Source organism: Diadema antillarum, unplaced genomic scaffold (assembly GCF_040938485.1).
Source record: "Diadema antillarum isolate AM-2024a unplaced genomic scaffold, OU_Dant_1.0 seq00000989_RagTag, whole genome shotgun sequence".
Taxonomy (NCBI): Eukaryota; Metazoa; Echinodermata; class Echinoidea; order Diadematoida; family Diadematidae; genus Diadema; species Diadema antillarum.
The window spans coordinates 600,581-621,017 of NW_027271829.1; the positions used below are offsets into that span (position 1 = coordinate 600,581).

Here is a 20,437-nt window from a genome sequence, read left to right on the forward strand (position 1 = left end):
CTTGATCTTTGACCTTTGACCTCTGTCCGATTTCACTGAAAAACTAATCAAGTAATTGTCCCATCATACATCATCCTCCAACAAAGTTTGGTGAAATTTGCTCCATACAGTCTTGAGTTATCGCGTAAACGGATAAATTTCATGATTTGACCTTGACCTTTGACCTTTGACCTTTAGCCAATTTCACCTAAAATCTAATCAAATCATTGCTCCATCATACTTCATACTTGGACCAAGTTTGGTAAAATTCCAGTAAATATTACTCAAGTTATCGCGTAAACGAAAGCGGACAGACGTACGTACGGACGTACGGACGGACAACCCGAAAACATAATGCCTCCGGCACCACTACCTGGCGGAGGCATAAAAAAAAGGAGAAAACAAAAATAAGACAAGCCCAACATTCATATCATTATTTCATACAGTATGTCAAAAGAGCAAAGTGATCTTATTTTGCCTCAAGTGAATGGAAAACGCATACTTGAGTTACACTTTTTTAGCTGCTCTGCGACCTCACAAAATCAGCTGGTGCAATATGGATAAAAGTTCCTCTATCTGTCAGTAATATTAGCTATAACAATGTAAATTTCCTAGAGCTAATGTAAAAACATGAATAGCTTTTTTTTTTCTTTTCAGTGCATAGAGTCAGAGTGGTAATTGTAACAATTCTGCTATTACATGATCAAAATCTGGACTGAGAAATCTTTGTCACATCTTGCAATAGTACTACCAATGACACCCACTTTAGAAAATAAGTGGAAAGATATACATTGTATTGGGAATCTAGCACATCTATCTAGCATATCACAGGTAGATGCGCTACATCAATACACCAATGAATTATGTAACACTTCATGTCACACTGTTGGTGATTCAAACCAGGGCATCAATGAACATACAAAAATTAAGTCCAAGACCAAAGGCCTGAGGGAATGAGAGTTAAATTGTACAATCCCTTCCAATATATGTGCTCTGGCAACAAAATGACATAGACGGGTATTGACAGAATTAATTCTAGATAATTTGGTACCATGGTAGGTTCAACTGAAAGAAAAAAAAATCTTTGCTTGAAGTTTGAGTAAGTGCAAGACATAACCAATGACTGACCAAGATCGACAGACAGAATTCTCAAGTTGTTGACAGTCGTTTAAATTCAGTGAAGTTAGCAAATGTTGCTTAGACAAGTCATGCAAAGACAGGATTGTACAGGCAAACTGCCTTGTTATCAACATTTCCGTAAATTTCCAAAGATGAGAAAATCTCTCTTTGGTTCCAAACCTTTCGTAGGATATTACCTACGTCAATCTAGTGGATTCAAGGATCTCTACACACTGTTGTTGTCTTTCACATCAGCATACATAGTTGGTGATTTACCTTGGAAAGTTGAGGAAATCATGAAGTTATGTTTCAGAGGAATAAGTCATAATGTCAAAATAAAAAGGCAGAGTAAACTAAATCAATAAATTACTCAGATGGTCCTACCATTTTTGTGAAGTAAAGCATGTAAGATGTTCAGTCCAACAATGTGAGAGTAATAACTATCAGATTTTTTCGAGATAATTCAACCTAAAATGCATCAAGTAATTTGGCCCTAATGTGCACTAACACTGCACCAACCGCGACTCTACGGAATTGTGGATTGATGGAATGGAACACAATGAATCTGAACAGGGAACATTTACTTCTATCACTCTCTCCCACAAAGTGTGTCCAATTCTAACTCAAAACTAGAGATGATAATATGAATCATAATGAGCCCCACATCTGATACAACTTAAAAGAGCCATTAAACACAGAATTGTAAAAGTAACTGCAAACTTGAGCACAAAAACTAGAAGTTATTTGTTTAAACTTCATGCCATGGAAAGGCAAAAAACAAAAAAGAGACCTCATGCTGTATTTTAAAGTCATGCATCGAGACACATATAATTTCAGAATACCAGGGATGGACTAACAGCGAGGCCAAAAAGCATTTAAATAGAACTGCTGTGAATTCTTTCATGCACTTTACAGATTTTCTCATTTGGTAAAAAACCATGGTCATTCTAAAGGGGAAAAAAATAATATTCTTTGTTAAATGAAGTGAAGATTGCCAATAATGATCACAAGTAGACAAAACAAAATATTGCAGATCATTCTCCATCAGGATCTACCTCTCATCATGAAAAGAATATCCATCTCAAAAGCAATAATGAATTTAGAAGTAAAGGGGAACCTCATTACAATGAGGATCTAAAAACCATGACATTTACCCTGTTATATCAGATTATTCATTATATCACTATCAGGGTATAAAATCAAAGAAACAAAATTGGGACATGCAAAATCACCTTGTCATGAAAGGGTTTTGTTATATCAGATCTCTGTGAGTTGCACTGTATGCAATGTGTGGCTACAGAATATTACTCTACAGATAGGCATTGTGTTCGAACAGATACGCATTGCAAAAGGTCTGCAACGGAAGTTACAACAAAATTTACAACAGAGTTAAGAGGGTGTTCAAAACACCACCCCTGGTTAAGTACCTCATCAATCAAACATAAGGGTAATAATCATAGTAAACCCTACTCACAAACAACCAAAGCTCCTACGATACGTGCATGAAAGTAAAGTAAGGTGAGGAAACCTGCCATCACCCTTGACAATATAGCTCATGATGCCTATAGTGATCAATGGAGTGGCACGGCCGTGAAGGTACTTCAATAAACCATAGAGAGTCGGTAGTCGGTCGACGACAGAGAATTTGTTGCTCCAGAAGTGGTTCTCATTACGCCACAGAAACAACAGTGGTGTTGCTGACATTATTCAGAGTAGCAGATGAAGCAGTAACAAAGAGCAGACAATTTCATAAGCCCTTTGGAGTTTGGCAACATAAGTTTATATGGCAGAAATTGCCATTGGTAACAGGAGTAGAATTAATGGTATTGATAGAGTCACACTGGTAGTAGTCTAAATGATATGCAATAACTTCCAACACCAACTGCATTGTCAATTGTAACAGCCACGTAAGGTACCTTGAATTAAGATGTACAGATGTGAGCATCAATAAATTCCATTGATATGGCACACAGACTGGCACATGGCTCTCCATGTGTCGAAATAGGATTCGGTAATCAAGGGCCAATTCATTATGTAGTCATAACTGTTAGAAACACGTAGGCTCAGTCCATCAGAGTTAACCCACTATCAACCACCTGCGATCTTATCGTACATGGTATTGTACTTGTCACACGATGGCGTCTTCATTTTCTTTCCAGACTCGAACATCTTCCTGTCACCGAAGTACCTTGCTTGCTGAATCACTCTTTCCCCTATGAAACACAAAGTATAAAAGTGAGAGAGAGAGAGAGGGGGAAAAAGAATGATGATCTATTCTGCCAGTATTTGAAGACACTAGATTGATTCCTGTATTTCATTGACATTTTCATGACATCTTACAATCATTTTCGAAGAGCTGTGTGTAGGGAAGAGAAATGGAGCGGACACTCTGAGCAAACAGAATGGATAGACTGCACTAATCAAGAAGAGTGGGGAAGCTGCAGCACTTCAGCACAGAACTGAGGCGTGCTTAGCTGCAGCACTTCAGCACAGAACTGAGGCGTGCTTGCTTAAAAATATCCTCCACTTCTTCACTGTCTTTAATCTGCTCTTGTGTACAAGTTGTCCACTTTAAGCTAAGTTTCCTAATTAATCAGTATAATTTGTCCATGATTTTTATTCCTGGGTTAAATAGCTACATGTATTGAAGAGATTCATCTTACGCTTGCAAAAGCCACAGGAAACTGCCCTTCATACAAGGAAATTTACCGATTTTAGGACAAATCGGTGAAGAACTGACTAACAGCTGTGGGAAAAACTTTAAAACTAATTTGACTGTTGCAAGTTTGCATATGCCTCTTATCAGTCAAAAGCCAGATAAGTCTAATAATAGGACTTTGCATCAATTCTCTGGGATGTGGTGTTTACTTATTTCAATTTTCATTTCTTTTTAATGCAAAGGGTATGTACAATCAAAGGATAAAAGCTCATAACAATATCCAGCTATTTATCAAGTATTTACATGATGAAATTTGGCAACAAACCATTATTGTATGATTCCATTGAAATACATTTTGCATGGTCAAACATCCAAAAAGCGATGAGTACAAGTAGGTACCAGTGTGAGTAGGTATACAAGTATAACACTATAATACGATATCAATTATGTGAAATACTTTGTTACATTCCATTCAGTAAGTAAAATGTAGGGTCCATTTCTGACACAACCCTCAGTTTGGGAAAGATGGTTACTCATACAAGGGCTATTGTCAACACCAAGGGGTGAAGAAAGAGACTCATGGTATCTCTGCCTTCTGAGAGGTTCCCGTACTCACTTTTGTATTTTTCGTCGTAACAATTTCTCCTCAGCATCATGATGTATTCCTCGTCCACTTCTTTCTCCACCAAGTGTATTCTGCCGGAGTATTCTTTCTCAAATCCTCTCTGCAAGTGATTTAATAGACAGTGTTTACATGCAGAACGTCTTTTTCTTCAGCAGCACAATACTGCGAGCAGCAAGATTAAATGCTGCCACTACGTGATTATGCAAGATGACAAAATCTTTCTCAAGTTTACTCCATGGCTTTAGAAAAAAAGAGGATACACCTAAACATCTGAAAATTAATACTAATGTTTTTAATCAGTCATGTTTCTGTGAAATATCCACACGAAAAAGGCATATAAGCAATCTGATTTTATTTTGTCACTTTAACTGCTTTCAAAGCCAAATGTTTTGAATAATCTTCATCACTTTCTTTAATCCTTCCTTCTTTTCCATCAATATCAACAGAAATTGGGGCACTGACACGCAAACTCAATTTGTATACCAGGTAATCAAGTTGTTCATATATACAGGACAATTCCCAACCAGTTAAGAAGTTAGTCTGAAAAGAAAAAGTAAAGTTTTATAAGCACAACAGTGAAAATTTGATGAAAAAATTGTTTAAGACACTGGCTTATGCTTTCAACATTCGGGCATGATCACAACCAATCAAAGTTGGACAAACGCACAAAGCTTCGCAACACCTCAGTAAGATTAATCAATGCACAACTTTCTCAAGTCTGTCAACAACAAACAAGAGACCCGCGGGTCACGCGCTCACCTGAGTATCGCAATTTCACCTTCCATGCATTCTTGCAAACTCTTACCTGAGAACATTGGAAACCTTAGGTCTGCATATGGATCCCCCCCCCCCCCTCCCCCTCAACTCGGGGGGGGGGGGGGGGGGGGGGGGGGAGGGGCAGGCAGCCCTGGATCTGCAATTAACAAACTTGGAACTAAAGTCATCAATGTACAAACTCATGGTATTAACTTTGCTTTATCATTTCTGGTTCTAGAGCAGAAGATTTTAAATATTCCTTAATGTGGGGGGGGGGGGGGGGGGCCTAGGGGCCCCCCAAGAGGGACATGGTGCCCATTTGAAGGAATTGAGATTCTATCCCCCTAGGGATGCTACCTGCTAAGTTTGGTCAAATTCATCATGAGCTTTTCAAGAAGAAGATGAACATGTACAATTCAGGCTCCATTACAACTGTAGGACTTCTCCCCATCCCTCTCCTGGGTCCCAAGGGGGGGGGGGGGGGGGGGGGGGCACCCCTGATTCCGCCAACCCCATGAGCAAACTTGAAACTACAGTCATCAATGTACTAACTCATAGTATCATCTAAGCTCTATCACTTCTGGTTCTAGAGAAGATTTTTAAAGTTTCCTTAATTTTAGGGGGTTTGGGCCCCCTAGGGACCCCCCAGGTGGGCCATGGTGCCCATTTGAACAAATTGAGATCCTATCCCCCTAGGGATGCTACCTACCAAGTTTGGTGAAAATCAGACACGGCGATCTCAAAGTGAAGATGAAAATGTTCAATTTAGGCCCTATTAGGACCCCTTCCCACCCCCCTCCCCTGGGTCCCAAGGGGGACACCCCTGATTCCCCCATGAACAAACTTGAAACTACAGTCATCAATGTACTTACTCATAGTATCAATTAAGCCCTATCACTTCTGGTTCTAGAGAAGAAGATTTTAAAGATTCCTTAATTTTATGGTGTTTGGGCCCCCCTGGGCCCCCCCAGGTGGGCCATGGTGCCCATTTGAACAAATTGAGATCCTATCCCCCTAGGGATGTTACCTGCCAAGTTTGGTGAAAATCGGTCATGGGGTTCTCAAGAAGAAGATGAAAATGTGAAAAGTTTACGCACGACGGACGACGGACGACGGACGACGCACGACGCACGACGGACGCCGGACGAAGAGCGATCGCAATAGCTCACTTGAGCCTTCGGCTCAGGTGAGCTAAAAAACCACAAAAATGTAAATGTGTACAGATTAATGAAAGATATACTGACCTTTACATAATACATGACATCATTGGGTGTTCTCCTCTCCTCCTTATATGCCCTAACCATTGCAAGGGAAGAAAGAAACAAAGACATAAATATAATTACTGGTATAAAGACTAGTATCAGGAGGTTCCTATCACCTCCCTCTGTTTCTTACTCTTTGTATTCCTATTTCCTCGTCCCTCTATTCCATGAGCATCATGTTGGGCCCCCTTGTTTTATTGCATTAATGTCATGTATCGTCAGTTACCAAATAGTCAACCTTTTAGTTTATTGTTGGCAACCGTTTTGTATGGTGATTTACAACACATGTAATTATGTCATGGATGTATGTGTAATGAAATTTGTTGAAACTGTAGGAAATAGCCATAGCATATAGAACCATGCATACATATGTATATATTATATTTATATTATATTGGATGGCTATGAATGGGATACCAGGGAATATTGCACGACTTAGGGCCAATATTGCACGAATCGAAGATGAGTGCAATATTGACTCTAACGAGTGCAATATTCCCTGGTATTCCATGAATCAAGGCCATCCAATATAATTATTATCATCTATACAATCAAGTAGAGCAACCATGAACTGCACAAAATCACCCGGCTTCTACTCGTCTTTGAAGTTGACTCGGCAGTCCCATCCCAGTGCTGAAAAGGGGAAGCCCCTAAAACTGTGTATGAAACAAACAACTAGCAAGATGTTTGCGCACTTGTGAAAAATGTAACAAAATGACACGCACTAGTAGCAAGCGTTTGCGCATTCAGCAAGCGCTCGCGCGATAAACGAGACAGAATTGAATATGGTGTGATCTTGAACGGCAAATAACAACGGTGGCCTATGGGGAATTACTACGTTGGTCTATGCGATTCGTTCAATATGCTCTGATATTGAACGGTAAAAATTGAGCAGACTGCAACACGCGTTTTTAATGCGCCGCTAAAACGTCCTATATAGATGATAATTGATGATATTGCTCGAGAAAAAAAAATGAGGAATTGTAAAGTGATGTGCCATACTGTACAGAGAATAAATCAAATCAAATCAAATGACATGACATGATTGGGATAAAAAAAACAATCTGACACACCTCACAGCGGCAAAAAAATCTGATAAAACACATAGTACGTTTACTTTCTTTAATATTTACTTGTGATAATGCAAGAATACCTAGTTGCCCATGTCCTGGATTCATATTTCAGTCAGGACACATCAGTCTGTAAGGGCCAGGTAGAATTTTCTTTCTCATCATTACATCATATCCCATAGAGGATTAAGAACAGCAATCATTTAAGTTGCAGCATCACATCATTTTTAAGTGGGCGGGGGAGGGCAAAGAGACATGTAGATCACACTTTGTAGACAGAATACGATTGGATTATGTGTGTGAGAGAAAGAAATGCACAGGTACTGTTCATGCAGCTGACACATTTTAAAACTTGAGACACCATTAAACAGTGCCTTCCTTAATTAAGATATCTCACACCTTGACAAAATAGCTTTTCTTACCCTTGTCTAGATAATCTGAAGATGGGGTCACCCACAAACATGCTGGAGAATAATGACATGACGACTAGCAAGAGAATCGGCAGCACCTGGATCAAGAATGTGTAGTTTGTCTGCAAAGATGAGAAAAATAATAAATAATAAATAATAAATATATATATATATATATATATATATATATATATATATATATATAACAAAAAAGTACAAACAATAAAGCTCTGGTTTCAGTACTGCAAAGTCACTTTTCATCAATATGAAAAAATTTTACTTTGAATCCCTCTGAAAATGGTATGCTCTGTACTATTTCATAAGTGTTTTCTTGGTATCTCGCAAAAAGTTAAAAGCCTATTTCTCATCTCCACCAATACTGTACTATCCCTTTAAACCTGACTGACCACAATAACAGGTTTTGTTGAATGATCTGCAGTAGCTGCATAACATAGATAATTCTCCATCTAGCTGTGTATTATTTGTACAGTAAGACTGTGTTGGGTATCATTCATTGTAAGTAATGTGCAATTGCTATTCAGACACTCTATTATTTCTTCTTAAGTAGAAAAAAACACAACAACAGAAGGTTTATGAAAAGGTGTACTCATGCGAGGCTCAAACAGAGAATTGATTAAATTCTACTGCTGTGACAACATACGACAAATCTTCCTTAAAACCTAGGTATGTTGTTAGCAATAACTGTGTATGCATCAAAGCAAACCACATATAAATGTAGTCCATGAGAGAGAAGAGACTATTTTGCATACCTCTCCTGCCCTTCTCTCACTGTGGGCATGATGAAAGGCTTGTCTCCTTCTGACATGACTCGAGGGAAATCCACCATTGAAGAACATGTTGAAAATATCTTCTGGGCTTATGTCATCTGCAACAGAAAAATATAAATGGGAGCATACTCAATATGATCCCTTTTCACCTAACAGTAAAAAGAAAATATAACAACAACAACAACAAATAACAAGGAAAAGTAGAAATTACGCGGTGCGTAATATATGTCCCCGCCGGAAGTAGCATTTTGTAACAAAATGTGCAATATAGGTAAAAAATGAAGGTCAAAGGTCAAAGAAGTCAAAGGTCCAAATTCTGTGTAGAAGTTTTGAAGCCCTCACCTAGTGCCATCAAATAAAGCCAACAAAATCGAAATCGGGTTAGAAATGGCGAAGGAGTAGCATTTTGCAGCCAATGTACAATATAGGTCAAAAATCAAGGTCAGAGGTCAAATAAGTCAAAGGTCAAAATTCTGTGTACAAGTTTTGAAGCCCTCACCTAGTGCCATCACATAAAGCAAAGGGAATCGAAATTGGGTTAGAAATGGCGAAGGAGTAGCATTTTGTAGCCAATGTACAATATAGGTCAAAAATCAAGGTCAAAGGTCAAAGAAGACAAAGGTCAAAATTCTGTGTAGAAGTTTTGAAGCCCTCACCTAGTGCTATCACATAAAGCAAACGGAATCGAAATCGGGTTAGAAATGGCGAAGGAGTAGCATTTTGTAGCAAAATGCACAATATAGGTCAAAAATCAAGGTCAAAGGTCAAAGAAGTCAAAGGTCAAAATTCTGGGTAGAAGTTTTGAAGCCCTCACCTAGTGCCATCATATAAAGCAAACGGAATCGAAATTGGGTTAGAAATGGCGAAGGAGTAGCATTTTGTAGCAAAATGTACAATATAGGTCAAAAATCAAGGTCAAAGGTCAAAGAAGTCAAAGGTCAAAATTTTGTGTACAAGTTTTGAAGCCCTCACCTAGTGCCATCACATAAAGCAAACGGAATCGAAATCGGGTTAGAAATGGCGAAGGAGTAGCATTTTGTAGCAAAATGTACAATATAGGTCAAAGGTCAAGGTCAAAGGTCACAACTGAAATTCTGTGTACAAGTTTTAAAGCTCCCATGTACTGCTATCATATAAAGCAAACAGAATCAAAATTGGCTCATAAATGACAGAGAAGTAGCAAATTGAACATTTTGATCACACACGGACGCACACACGGACGCACGGACGGACGGACGCACGGACACACACACGTACGGAGCCCGTTTCATAGTCCCCTGCTCGAACTCGTTCGGCGGGGACAATGATAATAATAATAATAACAATTATAATGATGAATGACAAAATATCAAAGAGTGCTGTCAGCACAGGCCAATATGTGGGAAACATTGCTCTAAATATGGTGTCAACAAGCAGTTACTGGCGTGAGCATGATGTTTTTACTCTGAACACTTTTCTACATTCAGTTTGACAGCACTAACTACTATCAACCCTGTAATCAATATGTTTTGTTCCCCAATTGGCGTAGATGTCTGGCAACTATTTGCTCACAAACAGAGATTACCTAATCCACCTAATCCCTATTGCGTTTACCATGGCCTCTTGCTGGACTTTGGTGCATTGCTTCATCTGAATTGGCTTGCTAACTGAGGTCAAGTTCGGAGGGATCACCAAGGTAAGTGAATACCGATGACAGCTCATGGCAAGTTGCAGCTACATGTAAAGGCCTTGGCACATAAAGAGTTACCATTATTACTGAGGATAGAATGACACTACATGGCCGGTGGTCTCTTTGTCACTGACATTCAAAATATTGATGGAGTCATGCAGCAGCTTTGGAAACAAGACTGGCATATTCAGCATCTGCACAGGTAAAATCTTTGCATCTTGTTTCACTGATAATATGAAAGAGATGAATTTACTGGACAGCTCTTTAATGCTTGCCATACTGTTCACCTCTGCTTCAAATGCAGTCATTAACATTTATTGTGCATTGCACAGAGAAATAACTCAGGTGTACGATAGGTGATCTCAAAATGATACTTTAACCAGTCAGAGAGTCGAAAGTCCTTTTTTTTTTACTCACCATCATCAAATCCCCTTGTCTCATAGTACCATCCATTGTTGTAGTAATGGTGCCTATGGGAATGTCTGTTCATCTGTCTTTCGTTCTGGGACTCGTCTCCATACATGTCATACTTTTTCCTCTTCTCCTTGTCACTGAGTACAGCAAAGGCTTTTCCTATTGCTGTTTGCAGCAAAAGATATCAGAGAAGGTGATCACAAAACACACATTACACAAACCTTGGCTACATTGAAAAAAGAAAGGCATTTGCTACAATTGAAAACAATTCGAATGACAGAGAAGCTTCAAACAAATAAAGTTAGTTTAAGTAATAGCAAAACATCACATCTCACAAATATGCAATAGAATACTCCTCAGCAAAAACAAGTCAAAACTTGATGTTTACCTTGAAGTAATCTTTTTCTTGATACCATCATATTGTTATTATTAATTCAGTTGTATAGAAAAGAATGTCGATATTACCAGGCTGTAGCATTAATTATGGAAATTATTTTCCTTTGAAAGTGTTTGAAAACTATTGTTTAATGCATAACAAAACTATAAGTTACAAAAATTGGTAATGACTATGATTATCGTATAAGATGAAATCCTGGTGACTTCTGATTAAGAACTTGATCCATATTCTTTAACGATTTTATACAAATGGTGAGTTGAGGGAAAATGCTGAATCATCAGCTATGCTCTAATGAACAGTACTGTAAACATGTACCTTTCATAAAATGCAAACCTGAACTATAAACATGCATGTACAGAATGTTAACCAAGGCATGAATAAAGAACAAACATAATTTTGCTGCTCAGGATTACTCTTAAGATACACATGAAGAGTTTGTTCGCAAAAACTGATGAGTCCATATTTGCCAAATGGAGATATTTGCAATTAAAGGTCAAGAAAAATAAAGAGAATAATAAGAAAGTTTTTGCTTCTTTTGATCATAACTTCAAAAATGTACCTTTATATGTAGTGACCAATATATCATTTAAAAGGTATTATTTTGTACTTTATGACAAAGACTGTACTTCAAAATCTTCAAAAATGGACTTATCGGTTTTTGCGAACAAACTCTTCACATGCTTGACAAGGAGCAAAAGATTAGCTAAACTTGCCTTTGAATGCTTCTTCTGAGCCAGGGGCTTTGTTCTTATCGGGATGGAACTGCAGGGCAAGCTTCTTGTAGGCTTTCTTGACATCTGCCTCACTGCAATCCTTGGTGACCCCAAGAATTTCATAGAAATTCTTGCATTGCTGGATTCTGGAAGAAAGATCAAACAACAATATAAAAACCTTTTAAAAAAAACTTTGCACATGGAAATCACAAGAACTCACCAAAAGATTATTGGCAACTAGAAATGACACTATGGCAACTAGTATGCCTCCACTGTATCACAATAGTCTCCCAATACTTGAGGGTCTACAGTACATCTCGACAATGTGAGACGACAGTTTCATATGATTGGCAAGAAACTGAAATGGCATGTTTGAAAGTCTGAAAATGTGTGTAGTTGTTGCTGTAAATATAGTGTACATTCCTTGCACCAAATTTCATTTGAATGGCAAAACTGTTTCAAAGAGCTATTATTTGTGAATTGTAACAAGTATTGTGACTGAACTTGTTGTGCACTGCAAAGGCACAGTGTTGTTGATATTTGACCTCATGACCATGTGACGATTTTCAGCAGAGAAGTCTCAGCTGATCAAACTTGTGCTACACCTGCAAAAGCTTGTGCAATTTCACAGATACAATGTGGAAAAAAGCAAAATTGTAGCACTTTAATAGTCTTCACCCTTGACCTTTAATCTCATGTCCTCAAACATAATAAACTTTGTGACACTTTGTGGCGGATGCATAAAAACATTACCAGTTATTTTCATAACTGAAAAAAAAACAACAACTACAGATCCATTTCGTATTCCCAATAAACTAGAAAAGAACTCAGAGAGTGCAGACCATCACCAAGCAGCTTATTTCCACCCTAGATGCATGCTGAAAATTGTCCTTATTTTCCAATGACAAAGAGGACTTTATCTGGGATGTGTCTCAGTCTACCTCATATGCAGGTTACTGCACGCTGCACCTTGAGCACGTGCTCAATACATATATGCACATCTTAATTATGTGCAACTTGAACTCCCTCATTTGTTGGCCCTATTTGCCACGATAATCCTTCAAAAAAATAAAAAATAAAAAATAAGTATCTTGGATCCAGACAGGTATCTGCATCACTTCCAAAATTTGATAATCTCTATCTTATGCCATTATCAACTTTTTCTATAAGTTTCATCCAAAGCAGTTCACAACTCTTTAGATTTTAGAGTGCCACAAACTTTACATGGTCTGTCTTCTTATCACAACCTCTACCACGATGAAGAAAGCTGAATTTGTATGTTACGCATCATTATATTAATCACTTTATGAGGCTGTACTGTACTTACTTTCTGACAGCGGCTTGCTGCTCTGGGGTGTAATCTTTATGGGCATCCCCATTTGAGCTGGTGCCTCCAGATGCTGCCTGCTGCCTTGAGGCAGAGTTTCGGCGCTGCCTCAGTGGGGAAGAATCAGCTGGTCTACTCTGCTCATTTGATGAACTGTGCTGAGATCCACTGTCACTGCTTTCACTGCTGTCACTGACATTTTGCATTCTTTCAATTAATTCTGCAACAGGGCCAAAAAAAAGAAAAAGAAAATTAGATTTTATCAATAGCAATAAACTAGTAGTAATTGGAAAGCATAGGCCAAAGCCAAAGCTATAGGGTCACCAATGCCACAATACCCATGTGTACCGTACCTAATTTTAAAAAGGCTTATCTGGTACAGCCAGGTAATGATCCAGAATAAGCCACAATCTACCGGTAATCACGTTTCTTTTGCCACAACCTATTCTGAAAATTCATCAAAATCCATAACTTACTTTCGCAGTAATATTGCTATAATATATCAGAAAAAAAAAACCCATTTGCAAGAAGTAATGACATTGAATCAATCTGCCTTCAGAAGAGAGGACAGAGTGGCTTTGCATAACATGACTTTTTACAAAGTGGTCTTTGTAATAGGTTCAATTACATGCAAACTGCAACATAATAAATTTAGGGTACAGTGCATTACTTGATTGATCCTTATTATACAAAAGTGGTCTTACATGCAAGTTTCACTGAATCAAAGAGTATATGTGATAGATATAAATGAGGCTAAGTTTCTTCATGATCAGTCTACTAAAGTTCTCTCCGTGCATTCATGTTCAATTCGAAAGAGTAACAAGCAAATACAGTCTCAACTCTCATCAAAATTCAATCTTGATTGTCTGCACGGCCAAGATTAAAGTCAAAAGGAACAGCCACAGTGCAATCAAAAAAGGTATTCCTATGGGATTCAAAGAGATACATCATAACACAAATTAAATGCATCACTGACAAGATAACATTCATGTACATAAAATATTTTTTAATTAATTATTATTTTTCCCTCTGGATTCTCTGAAGGTTGCCAATGGGTAAAATTAGTCCTCAAAAAAAGTACAAATTCTGAAGTACAATGTAGCCGCTTCCTTTTTCTTTTCCTTCACTTCTGTTTATAATTTGCTGTATTTACTAGGTTGGTATGCCAGTGACACACTATGTAGCTGAACATGAGCAGGAAAATTGTGAATTTCCTAGCATTTATAAATTTTTGTGTCACATTTTGGAAATTTTCCCCCATAGAACCACTACAACGCTTAGTAAGATAAGTCTGCAAAGTCCCACGCGTATTGACTGAATGTCATTATTACGCAGAGATACAAGCTCGTACACGTCCGGAATTACCATGCTGTCCAGTGATTATAGACTAGTGCATATAGAAACAGCTGAAGTGCATGCATATTCTCTGAGAGGTGTACATGTACTACGAGGCCCTCGTATAGTACGTTCAGTAGCCAACGGTAGCGCTTGCTTGTGACTCTGTGAGTTGTAATGTGTACTCACTGTACAGTCACAGACAGACAGGATACAATGCGTATGGTAAAATGGTAATGGTACTGGGTAGCGCTGATGGTATTGCGCTGCCACCTCCAAGCGCATGCTCGAGGAACTGCTGGCCGTCGATCATGAAATTAGAACAGACCAAACCAAGGGGCCTAAGCAGAACACGGCAAGAAGTAAGCTCTTCTTCAAGAAAACTTACATGGTCCATAGAAACAGACAAACATTTGTGACAAGATTGAAAAAGCAAGGATAAAAAAAAAGAAAACAAGGAAAAGTAGAAATTACGCGATGCGTAATATATGTCCCCGCCAGAAGTAGCATTTTGTAGCAAAATGTACAATACAGGTCAAAAATCAAGGTCAAAGGTCAAAGAAGTCAAAGGTCAAAATTCTGTGTACAAGTTTTGAAGCCCTCACCTAGTGCCATCACATAAAGCAAACGGAATCGAAATCGGGTTAGAAATGGCGAAGGAGTAGCATTTTGTAGCCATGCAATGTACAGTATAGGTCAAAAATCAAGGTCAAAGGTCAAAGAAGTCAAAGGTCAAAATTCTGTGAACAAGTTTTGAAGCCCTCACCTAGTGCCATCACATAAAGCAAACGGAATCGAAATCGGGTTAGAAATGGCGAAGGAGTAGCATTTTGTAGCAAAATGTACAATACAGGTCAAAAATCAAGGTCAAAGGTCAAAGAAGTCAAAGGTCAAAATTCTGTGTACAAGTTTTGAAGCCCTCACCTAGTGCCATCACATAAAGCAAACGGAATCGAAATCGGGTTAGAAATGGCGAAGGAGTAGCATTTTGTAGCCATGCAATGTACAATATAGGTCAAAAATCAAGGTCAAAGGTCAAAGAAGTCAAAGGTCAAAATTCTGTGAACAAGTTTTGAAGCCCTCACCTAGTGCCATCACATAAAGCAAACAGAATCGAAATCGGGTTAGAAATGGCGAAGGAGTAGCATTTTGTAGCTAATGTACAATATAGGTCAAAAATCAAGGTCAAAGGTCATAAAAGTCAACGGTCAAAATTCTGTGTAGCAGTTTTGAAGCCCTCACCTAGTGCCATCACATAAAGCAAACGGAATCGAAATCGGGTTAGAAATGGCGAAGGAGTAGCATTTTGTAGCAAAATGTACAATACAGGTCAAAAAATCAAGGTCAAAGGTCAAAGAAGTCAAAGGTCAAAATTCTGTGTAGAAGTTTTGAAGCCCTCAACTAGTGCCATCACATAAAGCAAACGGAATCGAAATCGGGTTAGAAATGGCGAAGGAGTAACATTTTGTAGCAAAATGTACAATATAGGTCAAAGGTCAAGGTCAAAGGTCACAACTGAAATTCTGTGTAGAAGTTTCAAAGCTCCTATGTAGTGCTCTCATATAAAGCAAACAGAATCAAAATCGGCTCATAAATGACAGAGAAGTAGCAAATTGAACATTTTGATCACACACAGACGCACACACGGACACACGGACGGACACACGGACACACACACGTACGGAGCCCGTTTCATAGTCCCCTGCTCGAACTCGTTCGGCGGGGACAATGAAGTGGAAACCATTTTTTAAATAACGTTAAATAAAACAAAGGAAAATTTTTTTTTTAATCTGATCTAACAAGATAATTTAGGTAAAAAAGAAGATACAGATCAGTAGAGCCTAGAGTCTTTTGTAATTAGTTTTACCTAACGTCAATTACCACTTAGTCGCCACTTGCGTGTATTTCCTATGCACTCCCCGGTTGGCAAACTAACGATAGCCACTGTATTAGTTCGCGTCTATAGCGCGCCAATTATTATTAGCGCATGTGTTATACACACACTTCAATGTAGGAAGCATTGTGCATCATCGCGTTTGAAAAACTTTGCTAATCTGCCACCTGAAATCCATTCGAAATCAAAAACATTCTCGCATTAAAAATGGTTTTGTCACCTGTTACATATGGTAAAATACATTTGGATTACAACTATTTGTGTTTTTATGGAGGAAAAAGGTGGATTAGGAATCTCTTTTGAGAGCAATGAAAATTCGTTGCCCCAGTCCCAGCTGATCTCTGATCGCGGTGCGCGTTACATGCCATGTGAATGTCTGGTGACTTTGGTAGTGACGACTTAATGGTAGAGTCTCTTACGTTAGATTACAAAACGCAAACCAACGACATGATGTGAAGCTTTTCTACTGCATGCTTGCTGTTGATGGTGCCAATGGTGGTAAATTTAAGTAAAATATTTACCGATACCGGTAGACCGGTGTCTTGAGTGTGGATCACGGTGGCCACCACGGTACAGCAGCTCAGAATGAACATTATAACTAACGTTAGACGAGTTCTTATATCTGTATGATACAGGTGAAAGACACTATAAGTCTACTAAAAAACTAAATTTACACTAGCAGTAGGGGAGCAGAGACAAAATCGCAGGTTCCTGCGTATTCGCAGGTACCTGCATAAAATATGCAGGCGATTTTAGAGGTTTTGCGGCAATAACATTCCCCCCATGAGCTCTACCTGTGAATTCGCAGGTTTTGGGCGTCACATGCTCGTGGTCACATGACTGCGCCGGCATTACAATGACATCATTTTGGATCGATTACGCATTTTTCACTTATCGGCAATTTAAAAGAAACAACACTAGAATTTTCTATAAATTTCAGATCCAAGGCAACATTAGGCGCTCCTTCCAATAGTGCCATTTTTGGAAACCTCTGATGAAACGCCTGGCCTCAAGAGGCTGCAGTCGGAACGCAACCTGCGAATTCGCAGGTTTTTAGAGCACAAAACCTCTAAAATAGCCTTCATATAGCAAGTAGGGCCTACCTGCGAATACGCAGGAACCTGCGATTTTGTCTCTGCTCCCCTACTGTCCTGACTAGCTGCCAGTGCTACCTGCTGGCTGGCTGGACTCACATGGCACTATGGTATGGCTGCCATAGGCCATGTACACAGTTTAAGCAGCGCCTCAGTCAACACAGCGCAAGTGCAGATCCCCGACATGCATAATTCATGTCGCCCCGAACTCATCGAGAATGCCTGCCGCTCCATCGCTCAACTCCCGATTGCCTACAGAATATCGTTATCTCGACTATTGGCTGTGCGATCACAGCAAGGAGAGAGCTAAAAATATCTTGGCTGCTTCTCTCTCGGGCTCTCTCCGCTCCGCGATGCGCTTGCCAGGTCTTACCTCGTTGCTGATTGGCTGAGCCACGACTGCATTGCCCATGTGTATTGTGAGCACTGTGTCTCGCTCGCTGCATCGCTAGCATGCACAGTGCGTGTAGTCACTGCACGCAATCCCGCTCTCGTAACCCGTTTGTATGCACCCAAACAGCCTCGCAGCGCACCGCTGGTATCGGGTAGGTCGCTCGCTACGGAAATCTAACATTTTCAACATTGATCTATGCACTTTAAACATCCTTGCACATACATTGCACATACTCCCACATGGTAAAAGTAGTATCAAAACACAGATAAATCGCTCGAGAATTCATCAAAAAATACGAGGATAAAAAAAAATTGCATGAATGACCCAAACTACTCCTTTGGTGACATATTCCTGGCACAGATTGCCGGAAAATTACAGAAAATAGGGCGAAATTATACGGAAAATCTCTGTCGTTTTCCAGTTAGCCACGGAGGTGGGCATGGTACAGTGCACTCCCGTTATAACGAAATGCTCGGGACCGGCAGTTTTCTTTCGTCATGATGAAATTTTATAACCGAACAAATACAATATATACCGAAAACAAGGAAACCACGTATATATATCATATTCTGTTTGCTGAATACTCATCATACACTGGAAAGCTATGTGAAATGTGATGGGATAACTGTATTACAATAATAAACGCAAGTTCCCCTCAGAAACTGTGCGTGACACAAGGAGCGAACACACAGTGGTGTGAAGCGTTCACCCATGCAGAAACGCTATAAATGCTTGTTCCGCTACGCATTTTCGAAAGCAATTCGCATTTTGTTATAACAGAGCACATTTCTTTTGTTTTTCTTTGTCAGTGGCACTCGGAAAAGACTTCGTTATAATGGAAATTTCGCTATAGTAGTCTAACCGTGTTCGTAATAAGCAAATTTTGTACCATAGACTTTAATGGTGATAATTTTGGGACCAGAAGATTTATTTCGTTATAACAAAATTTCGTTATAACCGTGTTCGTTGTAACGGGAGTGCACTGTATCAACGTAAAGCTTATGAATGGAAGAATGCGATGATGTCATTTTCGGAAGGCATTGTGGGAGAGCAAGCCGACTGATGAGGGAAAACCTTTCATAGTTGAGAAGCGATAGCAAGCCGATCATCAACCGATACCAGCTTGCCGTCGTCTGCTATGGTTGGGATCAACGGCATGGTGCATGCAGTGCGCTGAGCGAGACATGGCGTCATCGCTCGCGAACGGTGGGAGTGCAAACCGTAGTGCATGGGCAGAGACTCGACTCCAAGTACCAACTCTCCCGCTTTCGACGGGAGATCTACCGTCGAAAGCCCATTTTTGCACGATCTTCTGTTCTCCCGTTCGAAATGATTTCTTACCTAACTTCATTGTATGCTGAAAAATTAAAAAAGCCGTTAATTTATAAATTGACGAGTTAGAATTAGATAGCGCGAGAGAGCATTTAACCGTTAGAACCTAGTAGACCGTGAGAGACTTTGTGATGTGCGCTTCACGCGCACATAACCAGTTGGAGTGGCCGTTCACTAATTCGCTACCGTAGGGGTTTCAGGCGGGAGAATCTCCAGATCAGAAGGTGTTTGGCAAGTTGGGGTTGGAGTCTCTGCATTGGCATTGCATTGCTGCATCACATGCCCTACCAAGTAGGGCCTACTAAAAAAAGACGCAGTAACGTTACGTTAGAGATCTATAAACGCAACGTTAGACTTAACTGCGACCAGCCCAAACACGCAGTGTTGGCAGTATAACTGTGTAAATTTACACGGAGCGTCCCGGGGTTACGTTAGACTATGACATGGATTGGTAATGGTAGTTTAACATTAGGCCCTACCATTAGAAAGCTACACTGACAACTCACTGAGTATTCTGATGAAACTCACCTTCCACTTTCCGAGACGGATACAACTTATGAGCTTTCTGCAAGAATTTAATAGCCTTCTCTCGATCACCAGCAGCTGAGGCCTTCAGAGCTATTCTTACGCATTTCTCACTTTCATCTCTGTTTCCTTCCATTTTGGTGGGTCATCCAGCGATTTCTGCCTTTCTTGTTCGGCCACCGGGTTCACCTTTGACACACACGTAAATTATATATCGGCGAGATCGCTAGAGGGCGTCATTGTAATCATCGCGATCGCGACTGCATGCATGCGAGATGCATCGCTATTCATTTATTTTTTTTAATGATAATAATGATTTTTTAAAAAAATACTACTAGTACTCACAGTGGCGAATAAAGAAGGGGGCGCAACCGGCGCACGCCCCCTTATCTTTCATTAAAAACAAAAGAAAGAAAAAGAAAAAAATGAAATGAAACCCGGAAGTGGCACTAGAAATATTAGTTGCGCCCCTCCCCCCCCCCCCCCCCCCCCCCTTTACAGAATTCCTGGATCCGCTCCCAACTCAGTACAGTAACTATGGGCAGCTGACTAAAAAATAGTACTATTCATTGAGGGTCGCAGCCCGGAAGTTAATTTTACTTTTTGAGGCGTTGAGGCCCAAATTTTTGACCAGAAATTCAAAATCAGCAGAGTATATTTCTTTTATATTTTGGA

General features: G+C 39.5%; 1 protein-coding gene across 1 annotated transcript; it reads right to left on the minus strand.

Moving 5' to 3' along the window:
* Positions 1-442: 442 nt before the first annotated feature.
* On the minus strand, positions 443-19,938 carry LOC139742249 (dnaJ homolog subfamily B member 12-like). Its single transcript, XM_071652827.1, has 9 exons — positions 19,766-19,938; positions 13,189-13,408; positions 11,862-12,007; positions 10,755-10,916; positions 8,651-8,766; positions 7,893-8,002; positions 6,383-6,434; positions 4,374-4,482; positions 443-3,311 (listed from the first exon to the last, which is right to left on the minus strand). The coding sequence occupies exons 1-9, from the start codon at positions 19,896-19,898 to the stop codon at positions 3,187-3,189; spliced, it is 1,173 nt and encodes a 390-aa protein (XP_071508928.1). The 5' UTR covers positions 19,899-19,938; the 3' UTR covers positions 443-3,186.
* Between the last annotated feature and the right edge of the window lie 499 nt (positions 19,939-20,437).